General features: G+C 38.1%; 1 protein-coding gene across 1 annotated transcript; it reads right to left on the bottom strand.

Annotated features, from left to right (window-relative positions):
• Positions 1-11,772: 11,772 nt before the first annotated feature.
• LOC145502136 (uncharacterized) lies at positions 11,773-14,768 on the bottom strand. The gene is made up of 5 exons (XM_081481410.1): positions 14,693-14,768; positions 14,244-14,272; positions 13,602-13,676; positions 13,049-13,195; positions 11,773-11,939 (listed from the first exon to the last, which is right to left on the bottom strand). The coding sequence occupies exons 1-5, from the start codon at positions 14,766-14,768 to the stop codon at positions 11,829-11,831; spliced, it is 438 nt and encodes a 145-aa protein (XP_081337536.1). The 3' UTR covers positions 11,773-11,828.
• Positions 14,769-22,082: the final 7,314 nt, after the last annotated feature.

Below are 22,082 nucleotides of genomic sequence, written 5' to 3'. Positions count from 1 at the left end.
CCGGAATCCTAAATCCTCGAATATGATTGGCTAATCATACTCACGTGACCGGTCCAGCTTTTTGCGATACCGGCCCACGGGCCGGATTTTTTTCCTGCTGCCTAAATTTCGCTCCTAAAAGTTAGCGGTAATCGTCAATCTTTTGCCTTTTTTACACATCCATCGACGATTAGTCAACGCAAGTTTATCTCTGTTCACTTTAAAATGACAAGGAAAGTTACTGTAAGTAAATTCAATTGCCTATTTTGAAGTTAAGAGAGTTTGCTTGGTTGTTTGTAGCTTGGCGCTGTAATGGCGCGTAATCCTGTGTTTCTCTCGCCGTAAAATTTCAGTCGATTTGAGTCGAGTTTACCTCTCTGATCGTTGCGGTATTTAGGAGAATTTCTGTGGAATACACTTAACGAATTTCCTCGCTTTCTGCTGTTCAATTTACGGTAGAAAAGTCTGATTTCAGGTGATTTTAAAAGCAACGACTGACAGAAATTGTTTTTGTAGTAAAACTTCAAACTTCGCACGAAATTTCGCACCGCAAAAGCATTTTTGGAGAACTTAACTGGTGAAATAAATGCAACTAACATAAAGCAGTTCGAAAAAAATCTGTTTTTTAATACATGTTTCTTTGTCTACTATCTGAGTTACTCGCTCGTTGCTAAGAGTTTTTTACGAATCGTTAGTAGACGGCGCGAAAGCCAATGAAAAAGTTGCGTAAACAAACCCATTTGTAATCTGTAAAACCAATTTATCGCAGGAAAAAAAAATAAACAAAAACGGTCACAGTTTTTAACTACACGGACCTCACAGCCGGCAAATAACATATATATATTAATTCTGCTAGCTAGGGAAGGGTATCTGTGATATGCATAAAGTTTGCCAAGATCAAATACGCTCTCTCCGTTAAAGTTTGTGATCACATTTAATGATGACCGATGACGCGTACACGGCTGTCCAATTAGAATCGCAGCGCAAATTGGGTTTGCTAAATGAGTACATAACCAACTGAGAAAACTGAAATGTTATAAACAAATAAGCGAAAGAAAATAAAGGAGTTTAGCTCAGTGTTGGGGTTAACAGCTTCAATTCTTCAGAACTGTCTTTCATGACATTTGTTTATTTTGTGGACTACTTTAATGACCAGTTAGACGATTAAAACCTACTAAAGTAAGGGTGAAGAAACATAGAAGAAAGTGGGGTTTTTTTTATTAGATTTATTTGCTATAAATTAACTAACTAACTAATTTAAAACTAGAAATAAAGAAATAAAGAAATAAAGAAATAAAGAAATAAAGAAATAAAGAAATAAAGAAATAAAGAAATAAAGAAATAAAGAAATAAAGAAATAAAGAAATAAAGAAATAAAGAAATAAAGAAATAAAGAAATAAAGAAATAAAGAAATAAAGAAATAAAGAAATAAAGAAATAAAGATATAAAGATATAAAGATATAAAGAAATAAAGAAATAAAGAAATAACTAACAATTATTCACCGAAGTGGAGGTGAATAGTACTTGTTAATCACCTCCGAGTTAACCAATCAGAGCGTGCGAAAAGCACTATTTACTTGTGTGGTATATACTAAAAAAACATATAATATCTTGAGGCAAATCGATGCAAATACTGCAGCAGAATATTTATTTATTTATTTATTTATTTATTTAGTTGAATCTTCTGCTGCAGTATTGATATCGATATGCCTGAAGATGTAGCTCAAAAAATATTTGAGAGAAGTGTCTCAAGTGCTTCTTCTCGCCGAGTTTTTTACTCGTAATCGATAAGAAAATGCTTAGCTAGTTTTTTCTTGTTGATTTCGAGTTAGGTTAAGACAGAGAAATGGCTTTTGTGTTTTAGTGAATGTTATGAAGTGGCCATAAATCGTAAAGTTATATGGAAACAAAACGCCAGCACAGAAAAGATATTGACGTCCATAACAATTTTATGGCTTTTTTTGAGAACTTTATCGACTGCTCTCACTATCCATGTTAGAATAACATGTATTTGGTTTTGCCCATTGCAGATGTTTGCCATCAATTAAAGGCTATTCACAACACTACGAAATATGCACCTTACTTAAGATGAAGTCACGGACAGAAATCAAATTGTTCAGTTGAAATGAATATCTGTGCTTTTAGACTGATAGTTGCACACATGATCCAGTCAATTTCATTTTGGCATGGTTTTTCTTGTTGTAGAAATACTAAACCAAATATGGCTAATTAAATATGCATAAACTAGTATCAAATGGCCATTTTTGCAGGGGATCCCCCTAACTTGAAGGGAATAAAATATTTTGACCTGCTTTTTTTTGCCACAGTCATTCACTCACCAAACCCAACATTTGTGCCAAGTTTGAGCGAAAGCGGGGATTTGAGCTGTATCACCTTCTGCCTGGCTCTGCCTGGTTTTCTCGTGGACACGCTCATAAATAAATAAATTACAATATTTAGAGAGGAAGCCACATCAGCCTTAGCTGGTTTTCATGAAAGTCCTCTATTCTGGTCGAATTGGAATTTGGAGTGTAAGTTTTTGTGGAGAGAGAAAAACGGGAGAACCCGGAGTAAAACCCTCGGAGCAAGACGATAACCAACGACAAACTGCACCCTGATACGGCACCGAGCCGGAATAGAACCCGGCCACATTGGTGGATTTCGTTACCTTAATTATACTTTGTCATGTGTTGCTGTCTTCAAATTTGTGTCTTACCTCTTTCAATTGCCAGAATTTACTATCTGGCTCACATTATCATGTTTAATCCTGCGCTTTTGAAGCTGCCGTTTCTACAAGAAAGGACCTTATTCTATGCCATGTGTATGTGTATTATTCAATGCAGCATCGCTGCAAACAAAATTGTTTCTCTTTAATATTAGAAAGCCAATTTAAAATCTCTTTTTACATTTATCTCCGAGCAAATATTCAGTCTCGAAAAAGGGACTTGCTTTAATTTGTTTTGCACGAGTGAATTAATACCAACAATGACAAGTAACTTAAACAAAATTGTAACATTTATTGACCCTCAAAATTGATTTCTACAGCAAGTGAAATTATTTAATGCATCCTATTTGCACTCTAAGATCAACTTAAGTAGAGGGGAAACTCTAGTCCTTAACCATCACCAGAAAGGTTTGGCCCATTTCGTACAGGCTATTACAAAAAACTGTTTGGTGCTTTTCGTTATCTAAACAAAGTGAAAAAATCTAGTAAAGCGTCGCGTTTTAAACTAGCCTGCGAGAGCATCCGCCTCTCTACAAGAGCCGAAAAAACCGGATGCTCTAGGAGGCTGTTGTTAAGCAAATAACACTTTCTTTTCTCCCTCAGCTCCATTTAACGTTGAAGATTTACAATTGTAGAGGTCACTTCTATGAGCACTGCTTGTCTTGTATTGTACAACATTGAATGGGAGTCATGGGGTAGGAGAGAGGAATCAGATTATTTTATTGGGATGTTCTTATCATTAGTATAATCAAAATGACAAGTCACAGAACAGCAGGGAATGGTAGTTCTAATGCGAATGCATTTACAAACTCGATAACATTTACATACACGCCGACGGCGCCAAAACCAGCCTGTAGAATAACATCTTGTAACGTAAATATAGTAACAATATCTTCGGTGGTTCCATTGATAATTTAGGCTGTAGGAACGACAGGAGTCCCGCCTCCTTTGGTCGCTATACGAGCAAAAATTGTATCCGCTGGACCGCTTGCTCCGCGTCTCGCCTGAAAAAAAAAAATTCTTGTTTTTCGGTCATTTCAATTTCAGGAGAAAGAGGAAACAAACAGCAGTTACAAGCATAACAAACAGGTTTCGCATGGTATATTAACCTTGACGTTTCGTATGTTAGAACATACATCTTCAGAAGTGACGGCGGTTACAAAATATGACAAACATAGAGAAAAATAGATAAAGTTTTTATTCAAATAATCGTTTGAATGTTATACCAAACTTCGGACAACATTAGTATTAGTAGAAGCCGTAATCGGCCTGAAATGGCTCCTGATAACTAGAGAAGGTAATTATTGCGTGTATTTTTTGTGTGTGTGTGTGTGTGTTTAATTTCGATCCTTTCTAATACAAAATTGTACGCAAATTACATTTTCTGTCAAATCTATTGAGAGAATTCACCCGTAACTAAAACGGTATTTATTATTTCCAACTGAATGATAAACCATCCATACAAGGGTAGGTAAAAGAAATCTTTGCTGACGTCATTGGTTACTGAAGTTTTTATCTCTTACACCATGTCCACACTACGCCCGAGAAATTTGAAAACGTAGCTTTATTTCTACGGTAAGGCCTAGCGTCCACACTGATCGGTCAAGAAAACGGAACTTATGAAAGCCCTCTTCAAACCTGAAGAACATGAAAACACCGGCTTTGCGATTTAGTGGGGACGTTAAATATTTTGAAAACAGAGCTTTTTGAAAACGATGACGTCGAGATAATCATGTGATTTCATTGCCATAATTTTCCTCAAACACAAATCCAACCGGACCGATAATTGTTGCGTTTTCAAAATTCCCCGGCGTAACTAGGATGAGTCCTTAGGCCGGCAGGGGTATTTTTCAGATCGCCGAACGCAGAATACAGAACGCCTAACGCTGAATGAACAGTTTGCTTGTGGTTGGTATCATTCATTTTTGCTTGCGATAGCTTTTATCCGTTGGAAAGGGCCAAATACAATATAATGCTGCAAGCAAACATGAGCTAAACTAATCGCAAGCAAACATAGTGCGGTCCGTGTGCGGAATTTTTCGCTATTTTGCTCTAATGTTGGGTCGAATAATAAGAATCCGATGGGGTTCAAATTTTCCGATTCCGTCTTCCCATGTTTCTGGCTACTCAAGAACTAAATGTATGCTAATTTATGCTAATTAGATGCAAAAATGGGTTTTGCGAATGTCTTTGCTCTTAGATTCAAGTTACAGGGACCAAACTTTACACGGAGCTTCCTCTTGACGTTCGTCGTATGACTTAGATTGGTTACCATGGCAACCAGCGATGACCTCAGGATTAACTACCTACTGTTTTGGTGGCGGCCATCTTGGATCCGCCATCTTGGAATTTCGAACTCTCGAACTTCTAAAGTAAAACAGTGCATTTTTAATAAACTTTTAGGGTGCGTTTCTTTGAGAAAATCCAAAATTGGATTCTTAAATCCGGAAACGGATTTTGCGTTTCTTTTCTAAACAGATTAATCCAAGATCTCTCGGATCAAGGACCGAAGAATCCACTCTGGGCAAGGATTTTTCGGCTCCTTTGATGCACCTTGACCTGAGTAGGCTCTTACCGATAGTGCTCGTAAAAAAAGCATTAAATGCTTAAAGCAGTGCTTGTTTTTTGCCAAAAAAGTGCAAAATAATGCTAATTTTTTTAAAAAGTGCTCGTGGGTTACATAAAAATGCTCACTTTTTTCCGATTTTTTTAAACATAGATTATTACATTTTTCAGATTTTCAGTTACATTTTTCAACAACAAAATGTAACGATCAATGCTTTTTTTTTTCCATTGGTCCATTCTGGCTGACTTCCATTGTTCCTCGATGACAACGTGGATGACGCAATCTTGGACCGAGTGTGATGGACTGGGTTTCTAGAAGGCAACCGCTGACCTATCAAACCTATTCCCCAGGCTTCCTCGGCTCCTTTGACTAAAATGAGGGCAAAATGCATCTGGGAGGCTTTGGACGCCATAAATAAAGTCAGATTGAGCTTTTTAACACAAAATTATACAAATAATCAGTCGAAAATCCAAAATAGTGCTAGCAGTGCTTTTTGGGATAAAATGTAAAAAAAAAAATGCTCGCGAAGCCAAAAAATGCCAAAAAAAAGTGCTAGCACTATCGGTAAGAGCCTAGATCTGAGTGATCTCGGATTGATCTGTTTAGTAAAGAAACGCAAAATACGTTTTCGGATTGAACAGTCCAATCTTGGATTTTCTTAAGGTCATTCCACTGAAATAGAACCTGCACTGAGATTTTTGTCAAACTTTGTCTATTGATTGTCTATATTATAGGAACTTAAATTTTGAAATAAAAATGAGGGGTCCCCTTGTTCGTTTAGGAGCAACAGCACCTTGTTTGTACCCAATAAATCCTTATAATAGCACCATGATTATAGTCACAATTGCTTGCTAAATTCACGTTTCAGACGATTGTTTCTTGTTCTACACTGAGAATTGGTTCATATTTGTTTTACACACAGAAATTTATTACTCAATTCAAAACAACAGAAAAAATGATAGGTCACCGTACTCGTTTTCGAGGACATGACGATTTACGTATATGGCGAGGTCCAGCCGTAAAGAAAAAGCCGCCATTTTTTAATGCGCGCGGGCTAATCACGTTTAAAATTATGCGCAGTAGGTATGCGTAGTGCAATACTGGGGAATGATCTTAACAAAGAAACGCACCCTAAGTAACGAATGATAACATGTGCTGCTCGAACTGACGAGTTTCTTTTCAGGGCTTAAAATTGCAAAACACGCCTAGAGTTTGGATTTTTACGTCTGGTCTTTTTTTTTTTTTTTACTTAGGCCTGGTTTAGACGTCGAATTTCATATGCGCCGAATCAAATACCAATTTGAGTCGCTTCGAATTAAGAACATGCGGCATTTGATTTAGACGTGGCATTTCACATGTGCCAAATCGAAATCGTGAGTGCAGGAAGCACAGTGATGTGCATAATAAAGCTTAGTTTTATCCTCCCGATGACAAGTTTGTAATGGAAATTATTTAGGCAAGGCTAACGCAGAGAATGGTGAACATCTGAATAAAGTGAAACACTCTATTCGTATCTTCGTATCCCTTAAAGAGGCTCTCCACGAGCGTAGTCCAGGAATGGTTAACATCTATGATGACATCCAGTCCTGGTACTCTGAAAAGGTCAAACCACAAGACCGTGAAGAACAAGGACTTGAAACCTTTCGCAATTTATTATAGAGTACCTCAAGTAATTGCACAACCTGTTACAGCTCATCCATGCTTGCCGCTCTGGGCACTGGGAAGGCTACCTGAAAACAATGGAATGCCTGATAAAGTACTTCTTCGCGCACGATCTCCTCAACTGCGCTCGGCTAATGCCAGTCCACCTCGCGCAGATGAACGCACTCGAACATGAGAACCTTATGAAATATGAGACATTGAAGTCCGAGGATTTTGTTCTAGCTTTGTCAGAGATCCCGTTCACGAGGTTGTTCACAGACCAGACGCTAGAACAGGAGATCATAGTATTAAAGCGCCACGGAGGTATGTTCGGGTTAAGTCAAGACGAAGCCGCCCTAGATCACCTTCTTGTCACGTCACTGCATCTCTACCGTGTGGTAAAGCGATAAAACGCTTTCCTAAAGTGTCCGAGGCTTCTGAGCGGAACGAGCACTATCAGCTCTCTTGGGATATTGCTGTAAGAACGCGAAAAAACGCCATGAAACTCCGCCAGTCGATAGAGCTGCACTGCGAGGGCAACCCATTTACAGTTGAGTCTCCCTTAAAGAGTGTGTTGTCGTCAGCTCTTGTGCCTGAAAAAGGAAAGGAAGATATCCTGTGCTACGCAGAGAAGGGCCAAAAGCGGCTTGAAGCATTTGTTGAAGACTGACTGTTGCAATCTTCTAAGCACTCCTTATGGGACGCTATGAAAAAAGCTTAGACTGGTCACTTTGTTCGCCAATGGATTATTAGCGCACTTCTCCAGCAACACAACTATCAAGCTGGTCATGGTTTACAGTAACAAAATCAAATGTAGTTTGATTTTGTTGCGCTCATTTAGTGAACGCAACACCTACTGATCCCTAATCAGGTGATGTGTTCACTAGATGAGCATTTGCCGCAAGAGATTTGTGTATCCTCGCCAGACACTGACGTACTAGTCCTGCTACTCAACTTGGTTTCCAGGGGACGTCATGGAAACCTGAATAGCCTGAATTTTTGACAGGCAAGGGTGCAAACTACAGAGAGATTGATGTTACTCAGCGAGTCCAAGCGACTGGAATACACAAGTGTCAAGGTCTGATTAGATTGCACCACTTCACCGGAGCCGACTGGGGAGAGAAGTTTGTTGGTATCACGAAGAATTCCCGGGTGAAAACTTGCATGGCACTCGATGACGACCATCTCGCGATCGACTGTTTCAGAGAGCTTGGTGAGGGTCTTATCCAAAGCCAGTTAGCCAACGGAGAACTGCCAAGTCAAGTTAAAGACCTGGAGAAATTTGTCTGCCAAGTGTACTGAGAAGCGAAACCTACCACCCTTCCTGAACTTCGATGGGAGCACTTTTGACTCAGGAACTTGGAACGTGACATGCTGCCATCAAGCGCACGAACTTCATAGCCATGCGTGGCAAATCCTATACCACCAGCTGCCCAGATCTTCCCCTCATTAAAGAGAACGGCTGGAGCGAAATTTAAGGAGCATACGTGCCCGTTATGTGCTTGTCTCTCCCTGCACCCTAAGCTGTTATTGAGCTTACCAAAGGCGGCTGCAAGTCAGACTGCAAGGGACTCTGTAGCTGTTTCAAGAACGGAATTCCATGCACTCCTCTTTGTCAATGCTTTGTAAAAACATGTACAAATCCATTCACATTTTATGCACGAACAGGTTTAACGGAACTGTACATTAGTATTATACATAACAGAAAGAAGACGAAAAGCGTCTGCGTTGTTACTATGGGACTAACAAAAGTCAATGATATTTTTGTATGAGAAACTCAAAGATTATATGTGTTTAGCAAAAAAGGAAAATAAAAGAAAGTTCTGCACTTAACTGGACATCGCTCATAACGGAAATCATTCATTAGTTAAAGTTTATTTAAAATTCACTGTTTTGCTTTAGAAAAATGAGAGTTGGAAAATCCAAGATGGCGGATCCAAGATGGCCGCCACCAAAATAGCAGATAGTTAAACCTGGCGTCATCGCTGGTTGCTATGGTAGCCAAGTTGCGTCATACGACGTACGTCATCAAGAGTAAGCTTCGTATAACGTTTGGTCCCTGTATCTTGAATCTAAGAGCAACGATATTCGCAAGACTTTTTTGCATCTAATTAGTATAAATTAGCACACATTAAATCCTTAGAGTAGCCAGAAACATTGGAAGACGGGATCAGAAAATTTGAACCCCATCGGATTCTTATTGTTCGGCCCAAAATAAGTGCAAAACAGCGAAAAAAATCAATTTCGGCATGAAAGTCCTACGGGATTAGACGCCGTACCGCACTAACAGTGCATTCGTATTTTGGCGTTCTGAAAATTACTAATAGTCTTACCAGACTCTTCCGGCAGTGTTGTGTTTTCCGGTGGGTTTTCTTCTATTTCGATTTCGTAGATTGGAAAGGTGCCACAAAATTCCAAAATCTTCTGAGGTAAGACTGTGCTGTTTACAGGACCCACCACTTTCCACTCAGAATTCTCGGTTGTTTCTTCATCGGGTTGGGATTGCTTTGAGACCTGAAATATGTTATAAAGTGGAAACATTAATTATCTCCGGATATTTGACATCCCAGGTCAGCTGTTAATTCACAAACATCACATGTGCCGAATTAAGCAGGCACTAATTTATTCCTCCATAACTAATCTGGGTTACCCTACTCTATGTATAAGGTCTAACCTTCTCTCTCTTTCGCTATATATGTTTTGCTGTCGGTGTTTTGTGTCAGCCTTTACGGCTCTGTTGTCCATTACCATATCAGGTGAAACTGAAAAAAAATTGGTTTTACGTACTTCTATTCTTGGGAGGATGGACTTCAGGGTTCTCAAAAGGTTTTTTGATTTTTTTTTTCTCGATTACAGGTAACATTATCAGTCAGCTTTGTAGCAAACTTTCCCTGATGGGATCAATGTGAAGGTCGCACCAGTCATTGGAACTAGTAATAATAACAATAACAATAACAACGACAACGACAACGACAACGACACCGACAACGACAACGACAACGACAACGACAACGACAACGACAACGACAACGACAACGACAACGACAACGACAACGACAACGACAACGACAACGACAACGACAACGACAACGACAACGACAACGACAACGACAACGACAACGACAACGACAACGACAACGACAACGACAACGACAACGACAACGACACCGACAACGACAACGACAACGGCAACGGCAACGGCAACGACAACGACAACGACAACGACAACGACAACGACAACGGCACTGGCAACGACAACGACAACGACAACGACAATGACAACGACAGTGACAACGACAACGACAACGGCAACGACAATGGCAATGACAATGACAGTGACAACGATAATGACAATGGCAACGACAATGACAATGACAATGGCAATGGCAATGACAATGACAATGACAATGGCAATGGCAATGACAATGACAATGACAGTGACAATGACAATGGCAATGGCAATGAAAATGACAATGGCAATGGCAATGACAACAACAATGACAATGGCAATGGCGATGAAAATGACAATGACAATGACAATAACAATAATATTAGTAATAAACTTTATTTATTGAGGGTAGCACACAATAGGTATAAAGTGTTTTTAGGGTAATGGATATTGCCATGGAAACGATGAACAGAAAAAAAGAATTGAAACCCGTAAAGCGTGAATTTGTCTCGTGCCAGATCTGTTATAAGAACTAATATTCCGAAATGCAAGAAATAATTGAAAATGCGGTCCCGGAAACTACAAGAGCGTTGCAAATTACATAATAACCCATCCAAATTACTCTCGCGTTTTGATTGGTTCTCGCCTATGATCTATTAGTTTTTCCCGCTGTCTTTAAAGTGGAGGAAAGTTTTGAGAATTTAGATATAATATCTTAAGTGACAGTCGATACAGTCTTTTTTTCGGCGAGAAAGAAAATAAACGAAATGGTTTATTCGATATCGATCAAACGCCCAGAATTGTTTCAGGGTAGACGAATTGCGATTTTGAGATGGCAAGTATGCACAATATATCTTGGAACAATTGTTAAAACAATTATTTCATAACACCGAAACTTCGTTCCGTTTCTTCTCTTATTTTTACAAGAGAACACATCCCGTACCCCATGATAATCTTTTTCAATCGATTTTAATTTTATTAGAATTATTCCATAAGCCCACGTAATTAATCCCACACATCGTTATGCAAACATTTACATCCTTGAAGTAAAAAGTGAGGTTATAAAAACTGCATCCAGTCTCCGTAAAGTATATGCGGCCTGTACTGGAAATGTCTCCCATTTTCCACGAGAAAGGTATTTCTCACTTATTTTAAGCAATGGTCTGGCAGTAAACAATGCCAACACGAACGCCTCGGAAAATGGTCGGACGACTACAGTGAGCTCAGAAACCTTGTGATAAAATGGCGAAATACCCATCCCTATTCGTATATGTAATAGGACTACATGCTGTCCAATTTAGAAATAATTGGATGAAAAAAATTCCTCTGACAGCCAAAAGTGGACGTCGCCGCAGGCCAAGTCCAATTTGGCTGTCAGAAGAATTTTTTGAATCCAATTATTTCCAAATTGGACAGCATGTAGTCCTGTTACTTATTAATTATATAGCTCGTGAGGTAATACAGCTTTGCAAGGTAAACTACAGTAACTGTCTCTGAAGAAAAAGACTGGGTCCTCAATCTTCCGAAACTTGGGAAAGCTTCCAAAATATCCGGTGATCTTCGTAGATCGCCAGAGATTGTCACAAGTCTTCGGAAATCCTGGGAAGTATTCGGGTGATCTTCGGAAATCCCAAATTGGACAGTCTTCAGAAATTAAAGGAGAATAGCTGTGCTGACAATACTGGATTAACTAACTGCGATATAATTACATCGGAAATCACGTTGTAAATTATTAACACTGAATTTTTCAACTTACCTGATCCATGTCTTGCTTCATTTTTCCTGGTGAAGGCAAAGATGAGTCCATCTTTGACACGTAACAAACTTCATCTTCTGGGTCACGACGAGCTGAAAAATCCTGTGAAGACAATGAAGAGTCATCTAAATTTCTGATCTACCTAAGTTAAAATTAATAACTAAAATATGTCAAAAAATAATTTAAACGTTTTCGAGATCATCATCACAAATAATCTTTATATGCATGATGACATCAGACTAGCAAACGTCACCACCAAGCCTCGGCTTAACTGAAAATGCAAATATTGTAAATTTAATGATGAACGTTGTGAACTAAAGGGCTACCAATGCGATGAACCGATCTTTCTCGTTTGTGGTCGAGAAAATATTTTGTTACATAATTACCTAATTTTTGTGGCGTCAACATTTTTGTTTTCCAATTCCTATATAAACGCAACCCATCTGTTATTGGCTCGAAAGAATAAAGAAACGCAGATTGATTGACGACTTTCAAAATGGCTCTCGACCCGTTAGGGTAATTGTAAGGCGAGGAGGCGTAAAATAAAGTGCGGCTTTTCTTTGCATGTTACATTTTCATTGGTTACAAACGAAACAGCTCAAGTGTTCCATTTGAATTTGTAAGTTAATGATTGCCGTGTCACGCAACATACAAACTTCACAAATACGTTTGTAACACCGTTGTCATATGTACTGTGCGAAAATGCCCGTTTCTAAATATCACGAGTTGGCTTAAAGACCCTTTATATACCAACCGTCTAATTTTGAGAGGTTCTGAATAATATAATTGCTCTTTACAAATTTGTTGTATAACATTTGCAATTTTAAACGAAAGAAATAATCACGATGCGATAGAAATTCAAATTGTGACTTTGAGTTCACCTACAGTTCACATTTGCTGAAACATTTCAAATGCCACATTTTTAAATTTAACTTTTAGAAAGATGTCGGGGACTACTGTTCGTAGAGTTCCATGCAAAAATGAGTAGGGAAAATTAAAAAAAACAGTTGTTCTAATGCATGCTCTTAACATTTTCTTAGAATTTTGGTCAATCTCAGCCTCGATACTTTTATGAGAAAGGTTCTCCTTAAAAGAGAATGTACAACTTTCCTACGATATCCAAACTTAGTTAAATATTTATCTGCTTATTATAAGAAACTTCGCCAGATGAAATTAATTTGTAATTGACACTGAATTGACTCAGAAATTACCTCAATGAAAGCATTTAATTGTTCCAATGCATTCACCTCGCCGTGTTTAGGTACACGAATCACTTCTGTTTGTTCGTCCACATCCACTTCCACCTCCTCATTGACGTTTGTTCCATTCTCAACAACTTTCAAAGCATACTTTTCGACCTGCAATAAGAGAACCAAAATCGAAAACAAATGTCAGAGAAAACAGAAAATCGAATATTTGTTGTCTTTTCTTATTTATTCATCAAAAAGGAGAAGATCTCATCCTCTTGAAAAAATGGATAAACATCTTTAACTTTTTCCTTTTTCACACGGTCGCAGACCACATTGATGAATTTTATCCTTAAGTACATGATCGGCTAACAGCACTGAATTGGAAAATAACATTAAATTCGGACTTGGGGGGTAAAACTTTGATATCGCTTCGTATGTCAAAAAGACATCGTTTTCGCATTGATACCATATCTTGAAGGAAAATGTGTAGGAAAGGTATTGTTCAAATGAATAACTTCTAAACAATGACACATTAAAATGACACCTTTGACAAAAAGTGTTTTAAAGTCCTTACTTTGCAATTCACTTGAAGTGCACAAATGAGAAAGAAAACGTTCAGGGTGAAAAGCATTTTCAGAACAGGAAATGCCTACAAAAGAAAAATAAAGAAATATTGACATTAGAGACCGGCAACCAACAAGCACACTTAATTCAGTAAACATGAAAATGCAAAGAAGTGCGATTATTTCGTTCAATACTTTTTAATGGCGTCACTCAGAAACGGAGTCTCTGTTGATACTGTATAGCGGCATCCACGCGAACGATAAGACGAACGTCAAAGAGATACCTCTTAGTCGTCGAGACTGACTACGTGGTTAGTAGGTGAGTGAGTGAGTGAGTGAGTGAGTGAGTGAGTGAGTGAGTGAGTGAGTACGTGACACTCATCAGACTAAAGCTGCCATAAACAACCAATCAAAGTGCTGCTTTTGCCTCATGTGTCAGAGGATTTGCTTCCAATTTGCGATGACTATCTTTGTTCTTCTATAAACAGGAGTAGATTTCCTTCTTATTTGTTCTAATTTCGCCATACCTGACTGTAATTTTTTGATAGAGGCGGATTCTTTGAGAATTTTCATCAAGTGTTTCAAGATACTTGTTTGAAATCTTGAGCGGCCGAGGAGGCAATATCCTCTTTATATCGGGATGGCCGACTTACCATGCTTCGATTTCTTTTGTTATTCTTCTCTAAACCAGTTAAAGAATATTATACAAACAGTAATTTCACGATGCCAACTTACCATGCTCCAGCAAAATTCTTCAGAAATATATCTCTTGACTCGAGGCAAAGCCTGAATGTAAACTGCTGATGGTCATATTCGTGCCTCACTTATATTTCCACTGTTTCAGCAATTTGATTGACTTAGTTTAAATTCCAAAATTCCAAATTTGGTGTGCTTGCTAATACTAAGTTAATTTTTGCTGAGTTGTCGTGTTTAAGGAAGTCAATGAGAATTGTTTTGACTAAAGTTTAGCGTTTCAGCAATTTGATGGACATGCACTTCCCAGGTATTTAGTAGTTTCTGAATTGGGGTTAATTTTAGTTCACCTCTTGTGCTGAAGGAAGTCAATGACGTATTATGGAAGATATTCGGAGTATTCGGATACCGAACGAGGGTCCGAGAACCGGCATCAGAACGAAGAGCCATTTGATTTCACTCTCAAGATTTTCCATAAAGTTCATTGTTAAACACAAGAGGAGAACTTTTTTTTTAAGAAGCATCGTTAAAAACGGATTGAATTTGTTAAGCATGTTCATTGTGTACAACTTTCTAATCTCATATCATTCTTAAGTTTATTATGGCTTCATTCTTGGGATGTAAATATTAAGTTTTCCTGTTGTGTTGGAGGAAGAGAAAAAAGTCAGGAAGAATTTTATTCTCCCGTTCTACTTGTTCGCTGTTAAAATTCAGTTTTAACGAAGAACAACTAATAGTTTTACACCGCACTTTCTACCGTTTCAGCAACTGGATTGACTCACACTTCCCAACTTGGTAACCAGGCTTCGAGTTCTACTAGAAAGAAAGGTGCAAGCGTCCAGGTCAAAATTCTTAAATTCATAAAATTTCAAACTTCATTCAACATCAAAAGCTAATCAAAATGTAATGTGCTTACGCTTTGTAAAGTGGAAACCACTTTTAATACTATTAAAACAGTAGAGCCCTTTTGTTAATGGGTCGTGACGCCCTGTTGTTTCTGGTCCGCGCAACTGCGCTGCCAATTAACCGTAAAATCTTTCAAAACCGCGTCAATTCAATCAACTACAGCTGTACTTGTATCAAATTTTGTCGTTCTCGGCTTTTATTTCGTTATTAATTTATCCCGTTTCTACTACCAGTTAAAAGGCTTTGTGACTTACGTAACCAAGGAAAATAAAAATTGCATAAACCTTGGTTCACACCACAGCAAAACTCAGCACTTGTAGTTCTGTTGTGTTCGTTTTACTACAAGCGGGAGAAAATGAGCTGTAAGAATAAAATCATACCTGTCATGATATCACGGAGAGCACATTCAAAAAGTTTTAAATGCGGGAACAGGCTGAGTTTAGTACACATCACGTCCGCATTTATTCAGTATTAAAGTCCTCGTAAGCGATGAAACTTCAAGTTTTGGAAAAATGTTTCAATGTTTATCTGCTTTCACAGACACGTAACAAATTAGTTGCAGAAACAAATTTTGTTCACAAAATGTTGGATGTGCGCGCAATCGGCGGAACAATTTTTGAAAATATTGTTTCTGCAAGAAAATATCCTCGTTAAAGGAGTTTGATACAATTTATTTTTTCTGGGGTGTCGTTTCCAAGGAAGTCAATAGGAGGAATTGTACAGGCGATATTTTCTCGTTTCAGCAATTTGATCGACATACACTTCCCATTTTTGGGGGTTAAATTTAGATTAGTTTAGTGGATCCCAGGCCCTTGGTTGTCCAGACCACCCCCTCCCTCTCTCTCTTTCACCATCATTTTCAATTAATTGTTTACGACATCTTGTGTTTTTTCAAACCCTACAAGAGCATACTTGAACGAACCATCCTTTATGAATAGAATGTGATGAAAAGGATGGCAGTGGCTTCAATTGACGTTGTGCAATAGAAAAAATTCCCGGCTTTGCTATGAAGTCATTTATTCGGGTTAAAGTTTAGTTTTCCTATTGTATTGAAGGAAGTCTAAGAAGAATTTTATGTTCCAGTTTCCATTGTTTCAACAATTCGAGCACCATGCACTTCTGTCTTATTCTCGGCTATGATACTTGTTGCCTGTTGTACTGAAGAAAGTTACTGAAGAATGTTACACTACACTTTCTACCCGTTACATCTGGATTTGCCCCCACTCGCCGACTGCTATCAAATGCATTTCGTTGCGGATGAGAAGTAAAAAAGGAAAAAAAACCCTGATCATTGTCAAAAGCACTCTTCCGTTTTCTGTTCGAGTTCTTTCTTTCAGGAAAAGCTATTCCTTGTAAACTGCTTCAAGTTTAAAAGTGTTCCCAGTTGGTTTCTATCCAAATACTCGCTAAAAGTTCTCACATTCATCATTTATCAAAATCCGTTTAATGTCAAAACGTTTTTAGACTTGAACTTATCTTTTACGCTGACCTGCACAAAAATAGATCTAAAACCTCATGCTTAGCAGACTGGAACCCGCTTTTATGCTATTCAAGACAATTATCTCTCTAGTTAATTGGCTGTGACTCCCTGTTGATTATGCGCAGTCAATTAACCATGAACTCTTTCAAAACCGACCACATTATTAGTGTCTTAAACTGCAAAAGTTTGGCGTTCTTTTCATAAATCTAACACGTTTCTACGACCGCTCAAAAGGATCTAAGACAACGTTACCAATGTCAATAGAAACTGCATACAGCCGCAATAAAACGCGGCAATAGTAAAGTTTGTTCCATCATTAGCAGGAATTAATGAGCAGTCATTAAAAGATTACAGGAAAACATACTGCGTGGGTCGCGAACAGGCTAATACTAACTACCAGGTATTATTCAGGGCATCAAGTTCTACCAACATCCGATATCAAACCTTTAAGTTAGTAGACATTACATTATCAGTCATCTTAGTTTATTAAACCATTTGAAACATTAAACAAAAAAAATGCTTTGGACACGCCGCATGCTGTGATAAAACGTCAAGTGAACGTGCGTCTGATCGACGAGAAATTTCGGAAAATAATATTTCAGTTCCGCAAGAACTCTTCGTCGTCACAGTTTTAAAGGGTTTTTCTGGTTTAGTGTTATAATTTGAAGTTAACCACATAACTACACCAGATTTGTTAAGTTACAAACCTAATAAAAAATGAACGACACTATGAATACAAATACACGATATAATAAAAAACCTAAAATTATGAGAGACTACTCATCCCCAACCAAATGCAGTTGATAGTCTGACGTCAACACACAAGTCATCTAAACACTTGAACCCTCCTTTTCTCTCAAAACCCAGACGGCGATCGAATAGTATCCCATGATGCATCTGGTTTAGGCTTATATTATCACTGCGTACGTGACGTCATCATTTATTCCATGCTCTCGGGATGAAGCCATGGCGTGCTTTCACACTTGTCTGGATTCCGTAGCTTCTGCTTTTAAGAGTACCGAGTTAGTTTGTATTCAATGCGTTTCAAAGGAGAGTTTTGCCGTTACAGTGAGGGGTTTTACTTGTGTTTTGTTGGTCTGTCGAGAAATACATATAAGCTATGTGGAAAGCATGGACGAACGAAGAAGAGCTCTCGTTCCTGTGGTTGTTGTGAATTCGCCTACGGACGAATTATTCGCTGGGTTAAGAAGCCCTGGGCTGATACGAATAAGTTACAACAGGTACATTCTCCGAAGAGAAGTTCAGGGGTTTTCTGATTTTTCTTTTGACATCTCTTGCCCGCTTCTTAGCAGGCTTGTTCCGTGTTGTGCCGTTTGCTGCATGACATCTCTTGATTACGGCTCCATTGAACTATTGAAATTTACGAAGTTAAACACTCCGTTATCAAGGCTAGTTATCACCGCTGAGCATTTTGCAGTTTCGGAAGGAATAGCAACCAAAACACCTTCGAAAATAATCATTTTGACTCTAAAAGATGACCAAGCTCGGGAATAAGGCGCCAAACGAACTGAAACTTGAAACAGACATTCACACACGCAACACTGGTATGTTACGAAATTTCAGTCCACTTTGATCGCTTGAAAGGTCACAAAAGTGTTGGTACTTCTCGGTACTTCTTTGCCAAAAATCATTATTATGTCTATATTTTGTGGCGTGATGCCCAAAAATCGAAGACATCAACATACTGTGCAAAGAAAAGCGAATATCCATGTCCTTGTTACAGGTCAGCGCACACTTTGTGATGCGAATAGTCACATATCACAATCAAAGACAAGAATACTATAATATGGCCGCACTCTTAAACCCTTACAAATCATTATAATCGCGTCAAAGATTAAATAATGCACTTTTCTAACATTTTACTGCAATAAAAATAAGAAATAGACCGCGTAGAAAACCACGTTATTTCACGCTGAAATCCATGATAACTTCGATGTTACGTCACGTACGTAGAAAATTGCGTCATGGGATACTATTCGATCGTAGTCTGCGCAAAACCCGAATGAAACTACCAAACTTCCAAGAATTAGGTGGAAGTGCATGCCGATAAAATAGCCGAAACGGTAGAAAATGAAGTGTGAAATTCCTCTTTGACTTCCTTCAGCGCAACAGGAACACTATTAGATGTGGAATCCAACGTATGAAGCCCTCACAAAGCAGGTAATCATATGTGTTTTTAAAAGTGGTTTCCACTTTACAAAGCGTAAGCATATTACATTTTGATTAGCTTTTGATGTTGAATGAAGTTTGAGATTTTATGAAATTAAGAATTTTGACCTGGACGCTTACACCTTTCTTTCTAGAAGAACTCGAAGCCTAGTTACCCAGTTGGGAAGTGTGAGTCAATCCAGTTGCTGAAACGGTAGAAAGTGCGGTGTAAAACTATTAGTTGTTCTTCGTTAAAACTGAATTTTAACAGCGAACAAGTAGAACGGGAGAATAAAATTAGAAAGTTGTACACAATGAACATGCTTAACAAATTCAATCCGTTTTTAACGATGCTTCTTAAAAAAAAAGTTCTCCTCTTGTGTTTAACAATGAACTTTATGGAAAATCTTGAGAGTGAAATCAAATGGCTCTTCGTTCTGATGCCGGTTCTCGGACCCTCGTTCGGTATCCGAATACTCCGAATATCTTCCATAATACGTCATTGACTTCCTTCAGCACAAGAGGTGAACTAAAATTAACCCCAATTCAGAAACCACTAAATACCTGGGAAGTGCATGTCCATCAAATTGCTGAAACGCTAAACTTTAGTCAAAACAATTCTCATTGACTTCCTTAAACACGACAACTCAGCAAAAATTAACTTAGTATTAGCAAGCACACCAAATTTGGAATTTTGGAATTTAAACTAAGTCAATCAAATTGCTGAAACAGTGGAAATATAAGTGAGGCACGAATATGACCATCAGCAGTTTACATTCAGGCTTTGCCTCGAGTCAAGAGATATATTTCTGAAGAATTTTGCTGGAGCATGGTAAGTTGGCATCGTGAAATTACTGTTTGTATAATATTCTTTAACTGGTTTAGAGAAGAATAACAAAAGAAATCGAAGCATGGTAAGTCGGCCATCCCGATATAAAGAGGATATTGCCTCCTCGGCCGCTCAAGATTTCAAACAAGTATCTTGAAACACTTGATGAAAATTCTCAAAGAATCCGCCTCTATCAAAAAATTACAGTCAGGTATGGCGAAATTAGAACAAATAAGAAGGAAATCTACTCCTGTTTATAGAAGAACAAAGATAGTCATCGCAAATTGGAAGCAAATCCTCTGACACATGAGGCAAAAGCAGCACTTTGATTGGTTGTTTATGGCAGCTTTAGTCTGATGAGTGTCACGTACTCACTCACTCACTCACTCACTCACTCACTCACTCACTCACTCACTCACTCACCTACTAACCACGTAGTCAGTCTCGACGACTAAGAGGTATCTCTTTGACGTTCGTCTTATCGTTCGCGTGGATGCCGCTATACAGTATCAACAGAGACTCCGTTTCTGAGTGACGCCATTAAAAAGTATTGAACGAAATAATCGCACTTCTTTGCATTTTCATGTTTACTGAATTAAGTGTGCTTGTTGGTTGCCGGTCTCTAATGTCAATATTTCTTTATTTTTCTTTTGTAGGCATTTCCTGTTCTGAAAATGCTTTTCACCCTGAACGTTTTCTTTCTCATTTGTGCACTTCAAGTGAATTGCAAAGTAAGGACTTTAAAACACTTTTTGTCAAAGGTGTCATTTTAATGTGTCATTGTTTAGAAGTTATTCATTTGAACAATACCTTTCCTACACATTTTCCTTCAAGATATGGTATCAATGCGAAAACGATGTCTTTTTGACATACGAAGCGATATCAAAGTTTTACCCCCCAAGTCCGAATTTAATGTTATTTTCCAATTCAGTGCTGTTAGCCGATCATGTACTTAAGGATAAAATTCATCAATGTGGTCTGCGACCGTGTGAAAAAGGAAAAAGTTAAAGATGTTTATCCATTTTTTCAAGAGGATGAGATCTTCTCCTTTTTGATGAATAAATAAGAAAAGACAACAAATATTCGATTTTCTGTTTTCTCTGACATTTGTTTTCGATTTTGGTTCTCTTATTGCAGGTCGAAAAGTATGCTTTGAAAGTTGTTGAGAATGGAACAAACGTCAATGAGGAGGTGGAAGTGGATGTGGACGAACAAACAGAAGTGATTCGTGTACCTAAACACGGCGAGGTGAATGCATTGGAACAATTAAATGCTTTCATTGAGGTAATTTCTGAGTCAATTCAGTGTCAATTACAAATTAATTTCATCTGGCGAAGTTTCTTATAATAAGCAGATAAATATTTAACTAAGTTTGGATATCGTAGGAAAGTTGTACATTCTCTTTTAAGGAGAACCTTTCTCATAAAAGTATCGAGGCTGAGATTGACCAAAATTCTAAGAAAATGTTAAGAGCATGCATTAGAACAACTGTTTTTTTTAATTTTCCCTACTCATTTTTGCATGGAACTCTACGAACAGTAGTCCCCGACATCTTTCTAAAAGTTAAATTTAAAAATGTGGCATAATAGTTTTCCTCTACTAAAGCGATAACTCGCTTAAAAGGCTTCGGATCGAGCTGAGAAGCGAGATGACAATAGAAAAGACAACAAGGTATTGAGGCGAGTCATTTTTATTGCAAAAATACCAAAATTTCAGCTGTAATGTCGATTACCGTTTTTCCCCGTACAAACCTTAATAAATTCAAACCGTTGTAACACAACACCACCACATACTGCAAGGCGAAGGTCACGTTTCGCGTAACCAAACTCGGTCGTTATGTAATAGTAGATGTCGGCGGTAACCGTGTCACGTTTCGCGCGCTGGACGTTCGCATAAAGATCAAAAAAAAAAAAAAAAATCCTCGCATTGTGAAGCTGGGCCGCCTGTGGTATATAAAAGGTCTTTAAGCCAACTCGTGATATTTAGAAACGGGCATTTTCGCACAAACATATGACAACGGTGTTACAAACGTATTTGTGAAGTTTGTATGTTGCGTGACACGGCAATCATTAACTTACAAATTCAAATGGAACCCTTGAGCTGTTTCGTTTGTAACCAATGAAAATGTAAAATGCATAGAAAAGCCGCACTTTATTTTACGCCTCCTCGCCTTACAATTACCCTAACGAGTCGAGAGCCATTTTGAAAGTCGTCAATCAATCTGCGTTTCTTTATTCTTTCGAGCCAATAACAGATGGGTTGCGTTTATATAGGAATTGGAAAACAAAAATGTTGACGTCACAAAAATTAGGTAATTATGTAACAAAATATTTTCTCGACCACAAACGAGAAAGATCGGTTCATCGCATTGGCAGCCCTTTAGTTCACAACGTTCATCATTAAATTTACAATATT

Source organism: Orbicella franksi, chromosome 11 (genome assembly GCF_964199315.1).
Source record: "Orbicella franksi chromosome 11, jaOrbFran1.1, whole genome shotgun sequence".
In the NCBI taxonomy this organism is placed as follows: Eukaryota; Metazoa; Cnidaria; class Anthozoa; order Scleractinia; family Merulinidae; genus Orbicella; species Orbicella franksi.
This window is presented reverse-complemented; position numbering and strand designations above follow the sequence as displayed.

What these genes read in the sequence shown, in the direction of transcription:
- LOC145502136 (XM_081481410.1), bottom strand. Translation starts at nt 14,768, where the DNA reads ATGAACTTTATGGAAAATCTTGAGAGTGAAATCAAATGGCTCTTCGTT. An exon ending in GGTTCTCGGACCCTCGTTCG is followed by an intron (nt 14,273 to 14,692) that starts GTATCCGAATAC and finishes TAACTGGTTTAG; the next exon opens with AGAAGAATAACAAAAGAAAT. An exon ending in ACAAAAGAAATCGAAGCATG is followed by an intron (nt 13,677 to 14,243) that starts GTAAGTCGGCCA and finishes TTTCTTTTGTAG; the next exon opens with GCATTTCCTGTTCTGAAAAT.